This window comes from Abrus precatorius, unplaced genomic scaffold, assembly GCF_003935025.1.
Source record: "Abrus precatorius isolate BTA unplaced genomic scaffold, Abrus_2018 Scaffold5, whole genome shotgun sequence".
NCBI classification, from domain to species: Eukaryota; Viridiplantae; Streptophyta; class Magnoliopsida; order Fabales; family Fabaceae; genus Abrus; species Abrus precatorius.
This window is the reverse complement of record NW_020874395.1, coordinates 17,711,398-17,731,983: the sequence shown is the minus strand read 5'-3', so window position 1 is coordinate 17,731,983 and position 20,586 is coordinate 17,711,398. Positions and strand designations below refer to the sequence as shown.

Below are 20,586 nucleotides of genomic sequence, written 5' to 3'. Positions count from 1 at the left end.
TTAATCTTTTAAAGACTAAAATAATGAAAGCAAACTTCTGTCAAAAATCAAAATGAAGGATTAGTCTTTATATTATATTTTATTTTTAAAAACTAAAAATTATTTAAAAAAAAAAAATTAAACATATTCTATGTTTTAAATATTTTGATTTACAATTATTTTGATTCTCATGTTAATAAATTAAATACATGAAAGAGAAAAATTTCAACTAAAATATCGCTAACACAAGGGAAAGTAAACCTGCGATAAAACTATTATTTTTGACGAGAAATTGAAAACATATTTTAAATTTCCATAATCAGAAAAGAGAAACGATACTCTGTATTGATGGAAAAACATCATCTCCGGTAGCGGCAGACATAAAATCTGCACAATCAAAACACACAACACTGAATTCCCGAAAACACCCTCATCATCTTCCTTAATTCACTCGCTTTACCTCACTACACCGCGCCTTTCAAGTTTCAACTCAGGGTTCACATAGTCAATTCACCACGATTTCCTTCTACAAAAGGATCAACCGCGGATTCTCACTTACACGACACCGTTTCGCTCACTCTCTACCCGCCACCGGCGACCGGCGCAGCCGAGCACCGCCACTTTCCATTAAGCTCCCGCATAAATCGTTTTCCATAATTGCCCCTCTCCGGGGCTATAAATTCTGATTCACACCACCGAAGCGCAACCCCGATTTTCCACTTACGACGGAAAACGAAGCCCTTCGGTTTCGATAGTTAGGGTTTCTCGTTCGTTTGGGGATTTTGAAGTTTCGTTGGTGTTGCAATGGCGGATCGTGAAGACGAGGATTTGCAAATGGCGATTCGGATGAGCATGCAGCACTCGATGCCGGAGCCGAAGCGGAGCAAACCGAGGGACTCCGTTACCGGCGGTGTCGTTTCGGGGTCAGCGGAGGAGTCGCCGGAGGCGAAGTCCCGGCGGTTGCAGCGGGAGCTCATGGCTGCTGCTGCTGAGAAGCGGATGGCGGCAGTGTCGGCGGGTAAAGGTGGCGGAGAGGTTGGGAGGAGAGAGATGAAGGAGGAGGAGCGTTTCGATGGTGGGAGCTGGATGAGTAAGGAGCTTTCTCTGCAAGAAGTGAATGAGTTGTTTGGGGTGGTGTTTGGCAGTGAGGTCTCAAAGGGGATTCTAGCACAGTGGAGCAATCAGGGAATAAGGTATTTTCCATTTTGTTGTTATTTGTTTCTCTGGTTATTTTTTGATTATTAGTAGTTTTAGCTGTCGCTATTTTGTCACAAAAAATGATGTTTTCAGTTTCATATGCTAATGAAGTTTACACCCTTTGGGCCAAGAGAGATGGAAAGTAGAGAGAGAGAAAGAGATACGAGTGATCGGTGATGTGATACAAAAAGAAGGATAAAAGGCTGCAAAGTGGGTGTAAACGATGAACTGTGAAAAAAATCCAATGTGGAAGTTACGCGGTTTACCTAGCAATTTAGTGTTCTTTTGTTTTCTAGTGGATAGAATTGATTTTGAATTGTTGAGTTGTGTGTTCAAATTAATTTAGCTATAGATTTTACAAAGGAATGGGTGAACATTGGAAGGAATTGATTCGAACCTGGATTCCCTTATTTTTTGGTGCCAACTGCTGCCTTAGGCCATTTTTTACATTTTTGCTTAAGCTAAAATTTATCGCATAAGTGAAAATGCAAAAATGGCCTAACTGCAGGCTGCCATTACTGTAGGGAATCCGAGTCCAATTGATTCTAAGCAGGCTGTTAGTCAGTGATTTTAAAATTTAAATCTTGTCATGATTATGTCCTTACATGAAGTAGTCAAACTTATTTCAAGTTGCTTGCTCCTTTGGTATCTTTGGTTAGAACTAATAGGAGATGAGTTTGAATAATTGAATGACTTGATCATACACATAATTTGAATCTACATTGAGTGAGCTATGTTTCTAAGGAGCTTGGTGTTATGAGTCCCACATTGAGTAGAGTAAGATGCTCAATATGGTACTAGCCTTGAAATTTCCCACCTATTGGACTAGTCTTTTGGGTTGGGCTCCTTTCATGTGCTTAAGTCATAACACTTGGGTGAGGAAAGCTTGATGTTTTGACATTTTGATATGTTGAGATTGAATCTCTTGGTGCATGTAGTTGTAATGAACGGTTGATGTTGAGTTTTCTATTGCTATTGTCTTTTGTCTAGAAGAATCAGACATTCAACCTTTTGAAACTCATGGACAGCTGTCTGTCCTCACGCCCCACAGACACACCACTGGGTTTATTTGTCTTCCTTTTTTATACCCATTTGGTGGTAAAGAGTGATTAAATGAGCATTTAGAGTCATTTCTTGGAAAATTTTCTTGAGGTCAAAGCCACTTATTCCATTTTGAGGTGTCTCTGGCAATTTGAGGTGCTAGCCCTGTCATGGCAGGCAGCTGATAATATTGGTTAGCGTAAACTTGTATCTTATCCAAGACTCGCTATCCAACTTTCTTTCTTTGCAACCAATGTTGTGTGCATCTTTTGAAGGATAGTGTATTATTATAAAATAAAAGGAGCAGCCTAAGGCACAGGACTCCCACCATTATGGGGTCTGGAAAAGGTCAGACATGCGCTTCCCGTGCAGTAATGTTTATATAATAGAACTAATTAATACTCTTGAAATCATTTGTACACATCTGAAAGTTATGCTTTTGCACTTGTTATCCTTTGTGTAAGGGTTTTGAATTATTTGATTGTTCTAAATTCTAATACGTTTATTTAGTTCTTTTTAGTTGCTAATGTTATGAAAATTTTCCTATAGGTTTAGCTCTGATCCAGAAACATCCTTGGGCCTAGTGCAGCATGAGGGTGGACCATGTGGCGTTTTGGCGGCTATACAAGTAATGGTCCCATTTTAAAGCTGTGCTTTTTTAACTTGTAGAAGCTGTTTGTCAATCTTGAATTATATTTATATTTTGACATCCAATGTTTTATTTATTGAAAGCTGAATCTTTTATTTAATTTCTAGTGTTACGAATTTAAAATTTTATTTTGAAATCCAGTTTTAGAATCTTGCCTTAGTTGGTTTGAGCATGTGTGGAGAAAGACCTGTAGAAGCCCCAATACGAGAGTAAATTACTGAAGGGTAGCATAGTCATCAGAGCAGAGGGAGACTGAGAAAAACTACTGGTGAAACAATTAAGAAGGGTAGAATTGAATAGTTTGTTTGTAGACATGATTTATGACATTATGGTGCCGTTTGATCCGATGTTATTAATGGCGGATGGCGGTTCATGGCGGAAACTCAAAAAACTGCCATAAAGTTATGGCAGCCGCCATGGCAGGTTTTGGCAGATTTATGGCGAATGTAATAAAATATATAAAAAAATACTATAGGTCACAGAAAATAATAGAAAATAATTAACTAAAAATATATGTAACATAACCTTCAATCTAAAGTATAATTAAATACAAAATATGTAATTATCAAATGTCAAGTTAACAATAAAAATAAAGATTATCAATTTAGTCTTCTTCTTCAACTCCAACATAATCATCCTCTTTCTCATCCACCAAAGCATATCCCTCCTCTTCTTCTCCTTCAGATTGTGGAAGATTAAATTCTAATTCATCTTCTGTTTCTTCCGACATTTCTTCATCTTCTAATTCTTCATCATCATCTTCAAGAACCATTTTCTCTTTTCCTTTTGTTGTTGAACATGCCTTAATCTTGGAAACTTTTGCAGCTTTGATAGTGATACCACTTGATGGATTCTTTCTTTTCTTAGAATGACGCCTAGTATATGTTGTAGGCTCTCCAATTCCAGAAGCTTCATAAACAGTTGCCCAATTTAAAGTGTTATCACCATAAAAAACTAAGTCATTTCCAGCATCCTCATCTAGAGCATCATCATCTATTTCTCCAACCAACCACTCATTACACTCATCAATATCATTGAGTGTAATTGGATCAATTACATCTTTAAGATTGTAACGTTCTTTGAGTTGTTGGTTGTATTTCACATAAACCAAGTCATGTAATTTTTTGTGATCAAGCCTATTTCTCTTCTTTGAATGAATCTGCAACGTGAGTTTAATTATAAGAATATTAATCAGTTTCTCTCTAATTTATAAAAGAAAATAGTAGGCTCGAGAGATAAAAAATTACTTGCTCAAAAACACTCCAGTTGCGTTCACATCCGGATGCACTACATGTCAAGCTCAAAATTTTGATAGCTAGTTGCTGCAAATGTGGAGTTGAATGTCCATACATTCTCCACCATTGAGTTATAAAATGAAAGACAAATTATAACTCTGAAGATGAAGTATAACCTTAAAATTAAAATATTGAAGAATTTGATGAATTACCGGGAGCAATGCTTTTTCTTTGTGATTTTGCAAAGTCGGATCCAAAGAGACCACCACCACTCTTGTAAATTGGTAATTCAAGTAGTATACTTTGTTGCACATCCCGACTTGGCACCAACCTCTTGATACAATCATACAACCCATTTGTAACTTCCAAATCAAATTCAATTTGAGGGTTGTCATAGTAAAATTCTGGGTTTAAAATGTGACCAGCTGCATGTAATGGACGGTGAAGCTGACAAGTCCATCTGTTATCAATGATTGCAAACACATCTTTGTATTTACTTTCATTATTTTTGAATGACTTCATGATAGCTTCTTTACTTTTCTCCATTGCTTCATAAATATACCCCATAGCTGGTCTTCTTTCTCCATCAAACAAACGTAACACCCGGACAAGAGGAGCCATGATTTTCAAAGTATACACCACATTATTCCAAAATACAGGATTTAATAGAATTTTTGTTGCTTGCTTCCCTTTAGCTTCCTTTGATAACTTGTTTTTACACCATTCCTCAGAAGTAAACATCTTTCTAAGATTTGCTTTTTCTTGGTGAAGTCTTTCTAATGATAGAAAAGAAGTTGCAAATCGAGTAACTGCATGTCTTACCAATTCCCTCTTGTTTGTAAAATTTCTCAACAAACTCAAGGTACTTGAATGACTGTAGATAAAGCCAACAACCGATATTCCCCTTTGAATTGTCTTCTTTATCAAAGGAAGCTTTCCAATATCTTCAAGCATAAGATCTATGCAATGAGCTGCACAAGGAGTCCAATAAAGATGTGGTCTTTTCGCTTCTAACATCTTACCAGCCAAGACATAATTGCTTCCATTATCCGTTATCACTTGCACAACTTTATCTTCTCCAATCTCTTCCACAAGAGCATCAAGCATCTCAAATAATTTTTCACCGGTCTTCACAAAATTAGATCCATCAATAGACCTCACAAACATAGTACCAGCAGGAGAGTTGACCAAAAAATTAATCAAGCATCTTTGCTTTCGATCGGTCCATGCATCTGACATTATGGAACAGTCATGTTTGCTCCATTGCTCTTTATGATCTTTCATGAGGGAATCGGTATATTCTAGCTCTTTCTTTAGAAGTGGAACTCGAATATCATGATAACTTGGAGCTGGTAAATTTGGACTGAAAGCACCAACAGCTGTAAGCATTTCTTGAAAGCTCTTCATTTTAATGAGGTTAAAGGAAAGGCCAGCTTGATACCAAAATCGAGCTATGTATTGATGGACCCTTGCCTTGGCTTCTTTGTCACATCGTTCTCTTATATTTGTTTGTCTCAATTTTTCCTTTTTTCTTTTCTCAATTGCACTTTCAGGCTTTCTACAGAACAAGTCCATTGGCCCTTTCTGATTTCCAATAGCAACGCTACGGGTTTGGGTATCCTCTTCATCCTCACTTACATCATAGCTTATACCTTCAAAGCTTCTCACATTTGGCATCTCAAAATTATTTTGATTCTTTTTTTCCTTTTGATATGTCTCAATCTCTTTTCTAACTTCTTTCGGACACTTGGGACAAGCTTTCACGTTACCCTTCTTTCCAATTAAATGTTGTTTCACTCTAGTGATTCCCGCACTCAACTTTTCCACAAAAATTACATACAATGTTGTTTGTATCTCCATCTTTCACCGAATGAGCATATTTCCATCCCGGGTCAGAACGATTAGAAGTTCTTGAACAATTTGATGAAGACTCATGTTGAGCCATGTTAAGAGTAGCTGAAATAAATAGAATTTTTTTTTGAGGAAAATCAGAGAAAAAACAGAGAAAAAACAGAAATGTGGGAGAGGTAAAAATTGAAAGATGGAAAGGGTAAAATTTAAATGGGGGAAATAAAGAAAAAACTGAGAGGAAAAATGAAAAAAAATAGCTACCAGAAAAATGGAGTCGCCGGAGATGGAAGTGCAGTCGCCGGAAATGGAGGTTGGAGTCACCGGAGATGGTGCAGTCGCCGGAGATGCAGCTGCAGTCGCCGAAAATATAGACCGAAATGCACCAAAACAGAAACACAAAGAGCCCAAGAAAATGAGATCTCAGCAACGAGATCTCAGAGAAAGCAGTCGCAGAGAGAGAGAGAGAAGTGGTCGCAGAGAGAGAGAGAGAGAAGTGGTCGTAGAGAGAGAGAGAGAGAGATGGAGGGAGCTCAAAGAGATGAGCAGAGTGGAGAGTGAGATCGCAGAGAGTGCGATTGCAAAGAGAGGGAGAGTGAGATCGTAAGGAGAAGAGAGAGAAAAAACCTGGATTTAGGCAGTTGGATTCTGAGCTGGGTCGGGTCGGATCTGGCCCAAAAGTGCAGAAAATCCAATTTTTTTTTTAAAAAACGCCATTTATCACGATTTCTGCCATGGCCGGCCGTTACCGCCATGCTCGTAACGGCTGCCATGGCGCCGCCACGCCACGCCATCTTCGTAACGGCGTCCGTCATTTCCGCCACGCCATACCGCCATGGCGCCGCCATAACGGCCATTTGACAACACTGGTTTGATCTATGTAACTAGCCCTATTCAATGAAAAAAAGCTTGATTGTTGTTGTTGTATCTAATATAGTTTCAGAAGTTTAAAGAAGTAGTGCTTTAGTTTGTGTGCAGTAGTCAGCCTCATTAAAGACCAGTCTTTTATTTCTTGTAGTAAGAATATATAACATGAAGAATGTTGGCAACTTACTCTCTTTAACACCCTCTTTACAATTAGGTGAAATTTGTGTTGGACCCATTGATTTGGATAGGGCTGTCCATGGATTGAATTGACATAAAACCAATCCAAATCCACTTTAAATCCAATTATATGGACTGAATTTTAAACCAATCCATTTTATTTTTTTCAAAACTAGTTTAAAAAATTTGGATTTGGTTTAAAACCAGTTTTTAATCCAGTTTTGCTTCAAACTGTTTTAAATATGGTTTTGATTGTAACCAGTTTTAAATCCAATAAAACTAGTTTTAAATCCAGTTTTTAGGGCAAAACCAAATTGAATTCTAGTTTTCAATGTGGTTTTTTAAGGCAAAACCTGCATCTTAGAGAAAGGAGAAAGAAATACAAATTGTACATAAGCATAAAGAATACCGGTTTTCTCTCCTACAAAAGAATTTATCACTCCATTACTTCTGATACTGCAGTATGTTTATAGCATCCTATTTTGCAATCTCAAGTTCAGCAGAATTTAATTTACAGAATATGAACAAATTGAATAAAACATGCATGTTCTATAATAGTATAGAGAATTTAGAGAAATGAATATGTACCCAGTGTGGCATTTTATCATGTGGTCCACAACACACCAGATTGAGCTGCATGTGTTATAAAGACTCCAGATTCCCCTTACTGCCATACCAATATCAAAATGCAATATTAGGATTACGGGTGCATATCAATCCACTTGGTGAGCTTAACTTGTTTTAATATATTTAAAATAATCAAAATGATAGCAAATAAGTTTTTTTAAAAATAAAATAAAATAGTTTTCTGAAATATTAAGTATGGTAGATCCTAGACTTGCTGGGTTTATTAGCAATGAACTGAAGGTGCAGTGCAGAGGGAGCAGGAGCAGTTAACAGAACAATGGTATGAGTATGATGGGTTTCCTACTGTCCAACTGCACCTGAACTGACAAAGAAGAGAAGAGACCAGTATCTAAATGGATTTCAAAACGAATATGGACAAAAAATAAAGTGGGCCTACGTATCTGGTTTTATTAAAAATCTGGATTTTAAAACTAGTTTGGCTTTGGTTGTAGATTTGGGTCTCACTCTATTTAGCGAGTCCTTTGTGAATTTCACCTAATAATAAAGATTATGTTATAGAATGTATTGCTAACATTTTTTATGATATTTTTATGATGGCATTGGCATCAACAAGTATCTATCAAGTATGCAACATTTGTCATTCTAAACATCAATGAAGTTTGAGAATGATACAACATTGCTATTGCTTAATTTTTGAGTCTATTTATTTTTGGGGTGTTTTGGAACCCTAGAATGTTATAGTGATCGAATATATTACATTCAATAGAAAACACAAGAAAAGCAGGGTAGATGACTAAGTATGCATGATCTCTGAAAAAATATGAGATAGAAAAATCCTTATAGCACCATGAGTAGAACACTACTTTGAAAAGTGACTATCCCAGATCAAATTCATAGCAAAGAAAGATGTAGGTGTCATGTCTAGGAATTGGGTCTGTGATTGATGCACACATTAAGTTATCTAAAAACATTTTTAAACCTAAGAAGCCTTTTAAGAAGCAAACATATGAAACAATAAACTTTTCCAATAATAATATGAAAAATTTGTCAAAATTTCGGTAGAGTTTCTTTTGAATTTTCATCATCTCAAAATATGATAAACTGTCAAAATCAATCTATAATTCAACTACGACTGATAGAATTATAGATTTTTATAATATCAATAATAAAACATCTATTACATAACCAAGTTAATGCCTACCTCCTTAGAAGTTGCAAAAAATCCAAAATATAGCCAAAGCAAAAGAAATAAAGCCACCAAACAATGAGAGGTTACCGATGGATATTTTACTGAAATGAGTTGATGTTCCAATTAGCATGCAACTTTACTATCTAATGATATGAAAATAGTAAGTAAATAATAGGGGGTGAGTCATATAACACTCAATGAAGACATAACTATACAACAACAACAATAACCGAGCCTTATCTCATTAGGTTCGGTCAGCTACATGGATTACATAACAACATTGAGCTCGGTTAATAACCAAATTTTTAGAAATCTAGTTAATCAAAAGGTCTATAATGAAGACATGACTATAATGAATAAGAAATGAAAATAAATGATGCACGAGTAGTTTACAATTATAAAATTACTCATAGCACATAATTTTAAGCATAGTAGTTAATCTTGGAAGGCGGCAAATAGTGGCTGACCCCTAAAATGCTATAGTGGAATAGCGTATAGCAGGATGACTACTATTTAAAAATTTGTAATATGCATATATAATATATTATGTACACAATTTTTGTATAAATGCACCATAAATTTTTAAAATTAATCACATGAGCATCATTTCAAGTAAAAGTGCAAAACACTACAACATGCGTATTGTTAAACAAAAAATGTTTTCATATGATAAAGTTTAAAAGTGATTCGTCCTTAACCCTAATCTTATCTAATTAGATTCTGTCTTTGATAGAAAATCCTCCCTTTCATTGTCACTCGTTGCACTACTACTTTTGTAGATGAGTTCTTCTTCTTTTTCATCAATTTCTTCATCTACTTTCATTTCTTGCTTTTCATCTTGCATAATATCCTTCCCTTTCCTAGAGCTAGAGGTAGTAGCAACTTTCTTCTTCAATATTATTTATTGTCTAGTTTAAGTAGTAGGCTCATCAACCCTATTAGCTTCAGTAACAACTCCCCAAGTTAAATTATTATCATCAAAGACCAACTCATTTTTAGCAGGTTTCGTATTTTCTTCTTTTCTCATTTCTTCAATCAACCACTCATTGCAATCGTCAATATCATTCACAACAATTGGATTAATCACATCATGACTGTTATAATGATCTAGCAAATTTTATTTATAGTTATACTTGATATAAACAAAATCTTGCAACTTTTGGCTCTCTAATTTGTTTCTCTTCTTAGAGTGAATCTAATTAATATAAATTTTTTAAAAAACTATTAATTAGAATTTAGTTACTTATATGTTAAAAAATACTCCAATTTCTCTCACAAACCGATGGGCTACAAGTCAAGCTCAACACCTTAATGGCCAACTTTTGCAAGTTTGGAATTTGATTTCCATAATTCCTCCATCATTCAGCTGTAATGCAATTAAAATAATTGACATTATTTAATTTAAAAAACAACAAATAACATTAAAAGGAAATCAACCTTTTGATTTAAACTAACCAGGAGCCAAAGTATGCCTTTTTCTTATAACTGCATTCAAACCAAAGATTCCATCCGCCTTTTCTTCAGAGCTATTCAATCTCTTAATGCACTTGTATAGTCCATATGTCACTTTAGGATCAAACTCAATACTTAGATTGGAATAGTAAAATTTGGGGTTTAAGAAATGACCTGCAGTATGTAGTAGTTGATGAAGTTGACGTTCTCATCTTCTATCAATGGGTGACACTTCATTCTCCTTAGAGTGCTATCCCTCTCTTCAAAATTTCACACAAAACTATCTATATCAAAGAGAAAAATAAATGGGTCACAAGGATCTTTGCAAAATCTGAAAAGGATAAATAAAAGCAAGAAAATGGATGCTCATATGGGAGAATGAGAGAAAGTAAGAATAACTGGATTGAGAGAGTTGGAAGTGTGAAGAGAGCGGTTTGCATTGATGGAATTGATATGAATTGAGTAGGGGAGGGGCTTGTGTCAGTGTAGAGAAGAAATAAGGGTGGGGCTGCAAGATGAAAGAAAGTGAGAATTGGTGCATTTCAGTAGGCCTTTCCCTCTAACCATATGCTACCAAGAACTGCCTAAAATGCATAGTGCATACTGCCTCAAAATCTTAATCTTCATGTTTTTACTAAGATCTTTACATTGGTAGAGCTGAATTTCACTGTAATAGGGAGATAGACCTGGTGCTCTTGGATAATCCTGAAAAGATATTTAAAAATAAAATGCTGTACAAAAATAAGTGGTCTGTTGTCTCTGAAGCAGAGTTTGCAATGCTCCCACCATTATATTTGTAGGGTCACAGGCAGTTTATTTATTGCAAATATATGTTGCAGTTTGTGTCTGTAAACATGTCTTTAATCCCATTCAACCTCCTTTCCTCCTGTCAACAGTTGGGGGTCGGGATCTGTTGATAACTTGATAATTTAAAATTTGTGACGTAGAGTATAAAATATTTTCTGTTGGCATTTTATGTCTTCTTTTCAGGTTTTTCCTTGTATATATTGTAGCTGAAGTCAGATGGCTTCAATTATGACGCTTAACTCATTCATTGTTTTGAACTTTTTGGCTCTAGTAATGATGGATATGATTTTATTTCAATGAATGAAATAATATTATTTTGTAGAATGCTTGTTTGTGTATGAGCATGTATTAAGATGTAAACATTTGTTCTTGTTTTCCTTTCTGTTCATTTATTTCTTCTACTGATACTCAGTATTAGTTCTACAAACATATTTTGGGTTTATGTTGCTGTTACTTTAATTTTGCAGGCATTTGTGCTCAAATACATTCTTTTCTTTCGAGATGAGGTGAAAGATGTATTAAGCCTGCCACTAAACCAGGGACCGAGCACATTGTTCAATAGTCAATCTTTTCCATCAAATAATTTTTCTTCACTCACTGAAGGTGTAAAAGTAAGGTGATTAACTTTTTCCTGATCAGTCATCTGTTTAGATGGGTAACTATGTTCTTAGAGTTCCAGTTCTTGTGCTTAATCATGTCATTTTCTCCCCACTTCAACATTATAACTTCTTTCCTGTGAATCATGAACTTGAATATTGATTGCCCTTTTGTTTGCTATGGATTAAACTAGATGCCCTTTCTGTCTACGTGAACATAGAAGTCAATCCCAAATAGCAGCGTGGAGTGGCTGGCCCAAAAACGCAATACTGGATAGCGGGATGACCACCAGTGTTATCAATAGCGGATTGCAGAAAATTACGAAAAAACAAAAAACTGCAATGACATATAGTGGATAGCGTTGCGGACAAATAGTGGAAGTTACATAGCGGTTGAAATATAAAAAATTAAGTAGTAATGCAATATATGAATAAATAAGCTACATAAAATTTAAAAGATGGTAAACAAAAAAGGTGACATAGGATTGATTCAAGTCAAAAGTTCAATTGTTCAAACTTCAAAATAAATACTGAAAACACTAAACAAAGATAAAACAAATTCATTCATTCAGTCATTCTCATCCCTTTTTGCCCTTATATAATCATCATTCTCATTGTCAGATAGTGAGACATATCCTTCAACTTCTTCTAAATCTTCAAAATCAATATCTTGATTGTCTTCTAATTCTTTTTCTGATTCTTCCAAGACTGCAGTATCTTCAACTTCAACAATAAACTCTTTTCCATTTTTGGATGAAGATGCATTTGCCAAACCTTTCTTTGTCTTAGATGCAGCCCCAACAACTCCTGAAGCTCTATAAACATCTTTTCAAATAAGGGCATTATCATTGTCATCCTCAAAGACCCTCTCATTCCTAGCATCAGCTTCACCACCATCCATCTTCCCAACTAATCATTCATTACACTCATCTATATCATTGAGTGAGATTGGGTCAATCTCATCCCTAAAATTGTATCTTCTAAGCAATGCTTGATTATATTTGACATACACTAAGTCATGTAGTCTTTTATGCTCAAGCCTATTCCTTTTCATAGAATGTATCTGCAACAATAAGTTCAATAAAAATTAACAAAATTCTCCAAGTGACTAAGTATAGAAACTATTATCTACTAAGAAAATTGTTAATTAGTAAATTACTTGCTCAAACATACTCCATCTGCGTTCACATCCTGATGCACTACATGTCAAGCTCAAGATCTTTATAGCCAATTGCTGTAAATTTGGAATTGATAGTCCGTACATTCGCCACCATTGTGCTACAAATCCAAATAAATATTTTGCAATAATGCACGTAATAAAGGTTACAATTTAGAAGAATAGAGAAAACTTTATAAAGTTTCTCACCTGGTGCAATTGTGTTTCTTTGTGAAATTGTAAGTTTATTTTCAAACATACCACCAGCAGCTTTGTAAACCAGTAGCTCCTCAAAAATCTTTTGTTTCACTTCCAAAGTAGGCCCAAACCTTTCAATGCATGCATACAACCCATTTGTCACCTCAAAATCAAATTCAATTGAGGGATTGTGGTAGAAGAATTCTAGATTTAGGAAGTAACTAGCCGCATGTAATGGGCGATAAAGTTGGCAACTCTACCTCTTATCAATAATTTCAAAAACCTCCTTATATTTGCTTTCATTATTCTCAAAAGATCTTATAATAGTTTCTTTAGCCATTTCTAATGTCTCATAAATATAACCCATGGCTGGTTTTTTCTCACTATCAACAAGGCGAAGCACATGCACAAGAGGAGCCATGACCTTAAGTGTGTACACAACATTATTCCAAAAAGTAGGCATGAGTACAATTTTTGTTACTTCTCTTCCTTTGGCCTCCTTGGAAAATTTGTTATTTGTCCAATCATCCGATACAAACATTTTTCTAAGATTTGCTTTCTCCTTATGAATCCTTTCTAATGTGAGGAAAGATGTAACGAATCTAGTAATTGTATGTCTCACCAATTCTTTTTTATTGGTAAAGTACCTCAACAAGCTTAAGGTACTTATATGACTATAGATGAAGCCAACCAGAAATATCGCCTTTTGAATTGTCTTCTTTATCATAGGTAACTTTCCAATGTCTTCTAACATCAAATCTATACAATGGGCTGCACAAGGAGTCCAGTATAAATGAGGTCTTTTTTCTTCTAGTAACTTACCAGCAAGAACATAATTGCTTCCATTGTCTGTTATTACTTGGACAATCTTTTCTTCTCCAATTTCTTCAATAATAGAGTCAAGTAAGTCATATTTTCTGACCAGTCTTCACAATGTCTCACGCATCAATAGATTTAATGAACATAGTGCCTGAAGGACAATTCACTAAGAAGTTTATTAAAGATCTCTGTTTTCTATCTGTCCATGCATCAGACATGATAGAGCACCCAAATTTTTTCCATTGCTCCTTTTGACCTTTCAACAAATCTTCAGTGTATGCCAACTCTTTATTGAGGAGTGGAACTCTTATATCATGGTAAGAAAGAGGCTTTAAATTTGGCCCAAAGCTTCCAATAGCTGTAAGCATGTCATGAAAACTTTGCAACTTAATCATGTTGAAGGATAAGCCAGCTTGATACCAAAATCGAGCAATGTATTGATGAACTCTTGTAGTAGTCTCCTTGTCACATGCTTCCTTTATGCTTGCTTGCCTTAATTTATCCTTCTTTTTCTCAATTGCAGTTTTAGGCCTTTTGAAATAAAGATCAATAGGGCCCTTAGAAGCACTCTTCTTTCCAATAGTATTATTAGACACTATTTCTCTAAACCCTTCATCAAGAGCACGTTTTTCATCACTATCACCAAATTCATCAAGATCATTGCACATCCTTTGAAATGCTTCACTATCTTGCTTCTTCTTATCTTTCAAATATCCCCATAATTCTTCTCTGACCTCCTTTGGACATTTGGTGCAAGCTGCAACATTACCTTTTTTTCCCATCAAGTGTTCTTTGACTCTGATAATTCCTTCTTTTTTGACCTTACCACAAAAATTGCAAACACAACTATTGGTGTCATTTCCTTGGGCTGGATGACAATATTTCCATCCGGGGTCAATCTTAGCACCAACTCTTGAAGGATTTGAAGATTCTTCACTTGCCATACTACGAAAAATAAAAAAGGAGAAAACTGCAGCAGTGGTTGTTGTCTACTGTACTCGCTGGAGACTCGCCGAAGACAACAGTGCACGCTGGGGACTTGTTGGGGTCAGTATTGGTTGCTACAGCTGATTGTTAGAGGAAGAGCATTGCATAGGGGTGTGAAATAGATGGCACTGTTATACTCTGTTTTTGTATTAAAAAATAGATGTGCTGATCTGAGGGAAGAGAGAAGAGCAAGAATCAGAAATACTTACAGGAGACTTGCTGGAGGCAACAATAGTTGTTGGAGATAAGAGACAGATAAGAAGAACTAAATGGACTGTAATATTGCTCTGTTGTTTGTTCAGAAAACAGAGTAGGTAAAACCGTAAAAGAACGAAACACTGTTTATCTTCAGAAGCAGGTGAGAAGTGATAGGTAAAAAAAAATAAAAATATTTAACAGCAGTCACATTAAGAAACTAGATAGGTTCTGATATCATGTTAAGAAACTTGGGCCTAACTCTCTTCCAAACATTAGCTCATAGGATAAGGACTATCCTAACCTTTATATAGAGTATTTTGACTCTATTCCTAGCCAGGGACATCTTAATATGTCTAGTTCATTTTCATCTGTTAACTATGATGATTGACTTTGGTCTTGCATATCAAATGTTCTTCATGCTTTGTAGCACTTTAATATTGGCAGGGATATTCTTTCCCAGTTGCACATATGCTTTTGTTATGACTTATGTTTATTAATATTTTTATAATTTTTTGGCAGTGCCCTTGTAAAAAGCATGGGTGAAATATTATTTATGTGTGGAAATAATGAAAGGGCTGTGATTGCAACCTTGAACATTCTTGTGGATGACATTCAGCATTCTGAAGAAGTTTCAAAGGATGAGGTAAGTGTTTTATTGATAGTGATACTAGTGATTTCTGTGACATCTTGTTGGCAGTAGATGGAATTGAAATTTTTATCTTGTTATTAAAGTCTCTGGTTCTGTATTGATTTTCTTATTTACCTGAATCAAGTCTTGTCCAATGAATAGGTTATTACAAAAGCACTTGAAGGTCTTGCCATTGAATCAGCCTTGGATCTGCAAAAGGTTCTTAGAGTTGAAACATACACATCGCAACCAAGTGCATTGAAAAGACTTGAAGCAGTGATTCCCTTATTCCAAAGTCGTATGGGGGCATTACTTTTCCTGATCTCTGCTTTACTTTCTCGAGGACTGGTATGTTCTTTAACTGCAAATGCCAGTCTTAAGAGTTTGCTGTGCCTTTTTAAAGTATGGGATGCGTGGCGTCTTTCTTTTTTCTATATTTCTTTCCTATTTTCTGAAAATATGGTAGGCATTCTACCTTCAAAGTATGAGTTTGTGACACAATATGCATTGGTTTGAAATTTGAATGTTATTTTGCTCAATGTTAGAATGTAGCTAGATGTTTTGTGCCAAAAAGAGAAAAATAATCTAACCAGATGACTTGGCTAACTGGATTATCAAGTGTTCTTACTTTTCTACCATATAATTGCTTGGATTTGGCTACTTTAAAGTGGGTAATTTACTTCACATGAAAAAATGAGGCATCTGAATGAGAAAATCAAGGGAGTAGATTTCACAAATCCATGAATTACTATGAATGAAATGTAATATAAACCCTGCATTGATTTTCTCATGAATGGTTGAGTTTTCTAATTTTTATCTCTAAAGTGAAGATTCATTTAGAGGAGCCAAATTCTAATTTCTCCTGGAAGAGTATATCTGTAAAAGATAAGTAAATGTCCTTTTTAAGAATAGGCAATTATTTAAACAAAATAAATGCTTGTATTTCATTTTTACCTTTAGGCCTTAAGCCATGACCTGGCTGTCATGATATGTTTACCAAACCATTATGCTACTTATTCTATGAAGATTCTTTGGAAATTTAAACAAAATAATAGCTTGTATTTCTTACCTGCAGGCTTTAAGCCATGACATGGCTGATCATGATACCATTAAGCTACTTATTTTATAAGGATTCTTTTAAATTTTTTAAGAATTTAGATCATCCCTATAATGTCAAGATTCATAATCCAACAAAACACCTTAGATGATTTAAGAAAACCTAAAATCTATGTCTATTTACAACCTCTCACTAGTATCTGTTTGGACTGAAGGGAAATGAAAAGTAGTTAGGGGCAGTTAGAGCAGTTAGTTGGTTATAGGGGTTCAATTAGATAAATGAGCACTAAGGTTGGAAGGATTCATTCAGAGAACTAGAAAGCTTGTATGAAAGGGGAAACCCTTGGAGCAGAAATCTTCCACCTATTTTTTGTTGATTAAATAGATTTTCTTTCCCGGGTTAGTAACAGTATCTCGGGGAAAAATGCCAGTGTATCTATGGAATTTGAAAAGAAAAATAAACTGGAAGACAGGGTTTCCTTTCTCTTATAGCTCACATTTTATTTGTTCTCCTCTTGGGTCCTGCATTAGTTTTGTAACATATGTGAAAGTTGTTTGATAACAGCAACCCAAACAATAGAAAATAAAGGGTTATAGTGAGGGATTGTGATCTGTCTGAACAGGGAGTCCCTATTGCAATCTTTTGTTTTAGGAAACACTTGGCTTATGCTGATGAGGGATGTTGCCTTTTTGTTATTTGACGTCAACGTTGTCAAGAATGAGATCCTACCCATAGGATTAGAATCATGAATTATAAGATTGTAAGATCCTGCCTAAACCAAAAAAATCATATTCAAACATATAATACTTGCATATAATGTATCACCTTTCTTCTGTGACCACTTATAACACCTGGGGAAACATTTGATGAAAAAGCAAACACCTAGCTGCTAGGCTAATGGACCTGATGAAGCACCCTGTCACCCAGCCATCAGCAACCAGGGTGGGGGAGCAACAACCAGTTCAAAGTGCACAGGTCAAACAGCAACACGATTGAAGTGGGAATTACTGATTTTATGTTAACGGGACTTGTGGTGTGTCAGTTTTTACTTTTCTCCCTTTTCTTTTTCTCTCAGATGAGTTAATATTCCAGAGTCAATGGTGGTTCAGCAAGCATGTTGGGATTCTTTGATCCCAGACACCCTGCCATAAAGCGTGACAATCCCAGTTGATCTCACAAAATATGAGTTGGTGACTAAGATTGAGATTGCCGACAACATTTCTTATTGTTTTCAGTTATTATTTATTTCCTTACTGAGTTAGCTTAAATTTGTATTTTTTTCAAGTTGAAAGGCAGTCAGTCTTTTGTAAAAGGATCCTCTGAAGTGAACTTGTCTGTAAGTGAGCCACTGTCGCTGTATCCACTCTAAAACCATTTAATGGATTAAGGTAATGCTACATTGTAGATTAAATTAAATTAAAGGTGAATACATCCTTATTCACTTTAGAAACAAGCTCAATTTAGGGGGCTTTTCCTGCTACTTGCACTCCCTATTTAGCTTGTGAGCTTCAAAGTGAGAATAAATCCAGAATTTGTGTCCAGATGACGACCTCTTAAATTTTGAGCTAATGTTGTGAGAATGGCTTTGTTTGTTCAAAGATGTGTAAAGTGAGGAAGTTTAAATTTTGTCTTTATGCTTTAATAAATTGTTGTGTTCTATTTTTTTGACTTAAATAAGAACCGAGTCTTCACTTCCTAATGCAATAGCCAGTTAAGTGTCATCAATGCAAACATGTAACTGTTGATTTGGATTGGTTGTTATTTCTTATGAAATGGGATCATGTTAATGCATGCAATTCCTTGCTTTCATTTAGGACGCGGTTCAAAATGACAGGGATGATCCCAGCCTACCTTTGGTTACTGCTCCTTTTGGGCATGCCTCTCAGGTATATATACTAGCGTAATTTAAAATGCTGATGTCCTTTTCACTGCCACACATTTTAAAATCTATCAGAGCATATTAGAAGTTTTTTTTTTTTTTTTTTTTTTTTTTCTGAATGATGTTGCAGGAAATTGTAAATTTACTGCTCTGTGGGCAAGCTGTCCCTAATGTCTTTGATGGGAGGATGGATTTAGGTGGAGGAATGTTTCTGAAAGGTATATCCCAATATGTGGAAGTTGGATTTCTCACGTTGCTAGAGTCTCTGAATTTTTGTAAGGTTGGTCAGTTTTTGAAATGCCCAAAGTGGCCTATATGGGTTGTTGGCAGTGAATCCCATTACACAGTACTGTTTGCCCTTGACACTAGTGTTCAAAATGAGAATGAACTGGAAGAGAGGGAATCACAGATTCGCAAAGCTTTTGATGCACAAGATCAGAGTGGAGGTGGTGGTTTCATTAGTGTGGATGGATTCCATCAAGTTCTTAGAGAAACAAATATCAAACTTCCACAAGAGAAGCTTGAGCACCTTTGCAGTACAGGTTTCATTGTATGGAGTGAGTTTTGGCAGGTCATTTTGGATCTGGACAAGAGCTCAGGAGGTTTGAAGGATTCATCAGGTTTGATGGGTAAAAAAATCTTTGATCTTTACCATTTTAATGGGATTGCTAAATCAGATCTGAATGGCAGTCAAGTAAACTCTAGGGGTGAAACTCCATTACAAAGACCTAGGCTCACAAAATTGACTGTTTCCGTCCCCCCAAGGTGGACGCCTGAGGAATTTATGGCAGATGTGACAGTTTCCTCGGCATCTAGTGCAAATGAATCTACAGGGAAGGACAATGCAGTAATTAAACCTGAGCCTTCTCAGCATGCTCCTTTAGTAGATTGCATAAGGACACGCTGGCCCCGTGCTGTCTGCAGCTGGTCAGGGGATCCTCCTAGTATAGTCTGAGATATTTATGGGGAGTCATTTGTTGTGGTTCTGTGGGTGTAATTCAGCATTGCCAAAAGGAAGAAAAAAGTGAAGTTATCATGTTTTACTTTGATGTTCTTCAGGGCACATAAATGGGGTTCAAATATCCAAATTTTCTCCAATATGTGCATAGCCGTTTTATAGTATGGGGTAATGTATCTTTCAACATTCTCTTCGATTTTGTCATGTTTTTCAAAAGATTACGAAGAAGAGGGATGTTATACCTTGACGTCAAACGAACTTGTAAAATCCACTTCAATGTACTAATAGTGAACTTGTATGATTGTCGTAAGACAAAAAATACTGAAATTTATGCAGCAATGTTAATAATTTCCAGTTCTAGCCATTGCTTACTTTATTTCTTTCGAAAATCAAACTGCTTTAGCTTGAGTTGAGCCGAAACAAGTGTCACCAATATTTTCATTTGGAAGAATGTAGTAAGGACTTGACAATCATTGATAGAATTCACCATTGATGGTCAATGAATCAAGACTACGGTGAACACCTGAATAAAGTTGCAAAGAACCAACAAATAGATTAAGATAAAGGCTTAAAAGAGTGGCTCGGCAAAGCACAATGCTTTGATATATGTTTTAATATGGACAATTAAACCTAAACATCTGTTTTACTGTTATTATAATTAACTTTTAATACTCAACATTATAATTCTAAACTCCTACTCTTTATTCTTATAAATTCTCCTAATTACTAAATGAAAAAAGTATTTAATATGTTTTATGTTTTTTTTTTTTTTTGGTTTCCCATCTAATTTAATTTGAATTAGACTTAAGTCGCGTACGTGGGTGTAATGGGTAAAATTATTACTGAAGATTCTTTACATACGTAAAGACTCCAACATAAAATTTTACTTAAGTGACACTGAGTCGCTTGCTACTTGGATCAACTTCTGTTTATATTTTTAATATAATAATAAATGAATATTTTTATTTAATACTTATTTTATAAAATATTAGAAAGATTATTAGGAGAATATATCAAAACTCTTTTTAAATAATACAAAATAAAATAATATTTAGTTGATTTAATTATTAATAATTTGTTA

General features: G+C 35.3%; 1 protein-coding gene across 2 annotated transcripts; it reads left to right on the top strand.

Moving 5' to 3' along the window:
- The first annotated feature begins 274 nt into the window (after window positions 1–274).
- LOC113867080 (ubiquitin carboxyl-terminal hydrolase MINDY-3-like) lies at window positions 275–19,867 on the top strand. Of its 2 annotated transcripts, none has more exons than XM_027502053.1 (7): window positions 275–1,172; window positions 2,767–2,845; window positions 11,497–11,645; window positions 15,503–15,626; window positions 15,774–15,959; window positions 18,483–18,554; window positions 18,678–19,867. In XM_027502053.1, exons 1-7 carry the CDS (start codon window positions 784–786, stop codon window positions 19,500–19,502), a joined length of 1,824 nt encoding a protein of 607 aa, XP_027357854.1. In that variant the 5' UTR covers window positions 275–783; the 3' UTR covers window positions 19,503–19,867. The 2 variants fall into 2 exon arrangements, with proteins under 2 accessions (XP_027357854.1, XP_027357855.1); XM_027502054.1 differs by having other exon boundaries at window positions 290–1,172; window positions 15,503–15,630; window positions 15,787–15,959; window positions 18,678–19,794.
- Window positions 19,868–20,586: the final 719 nt, after the last annotated feature.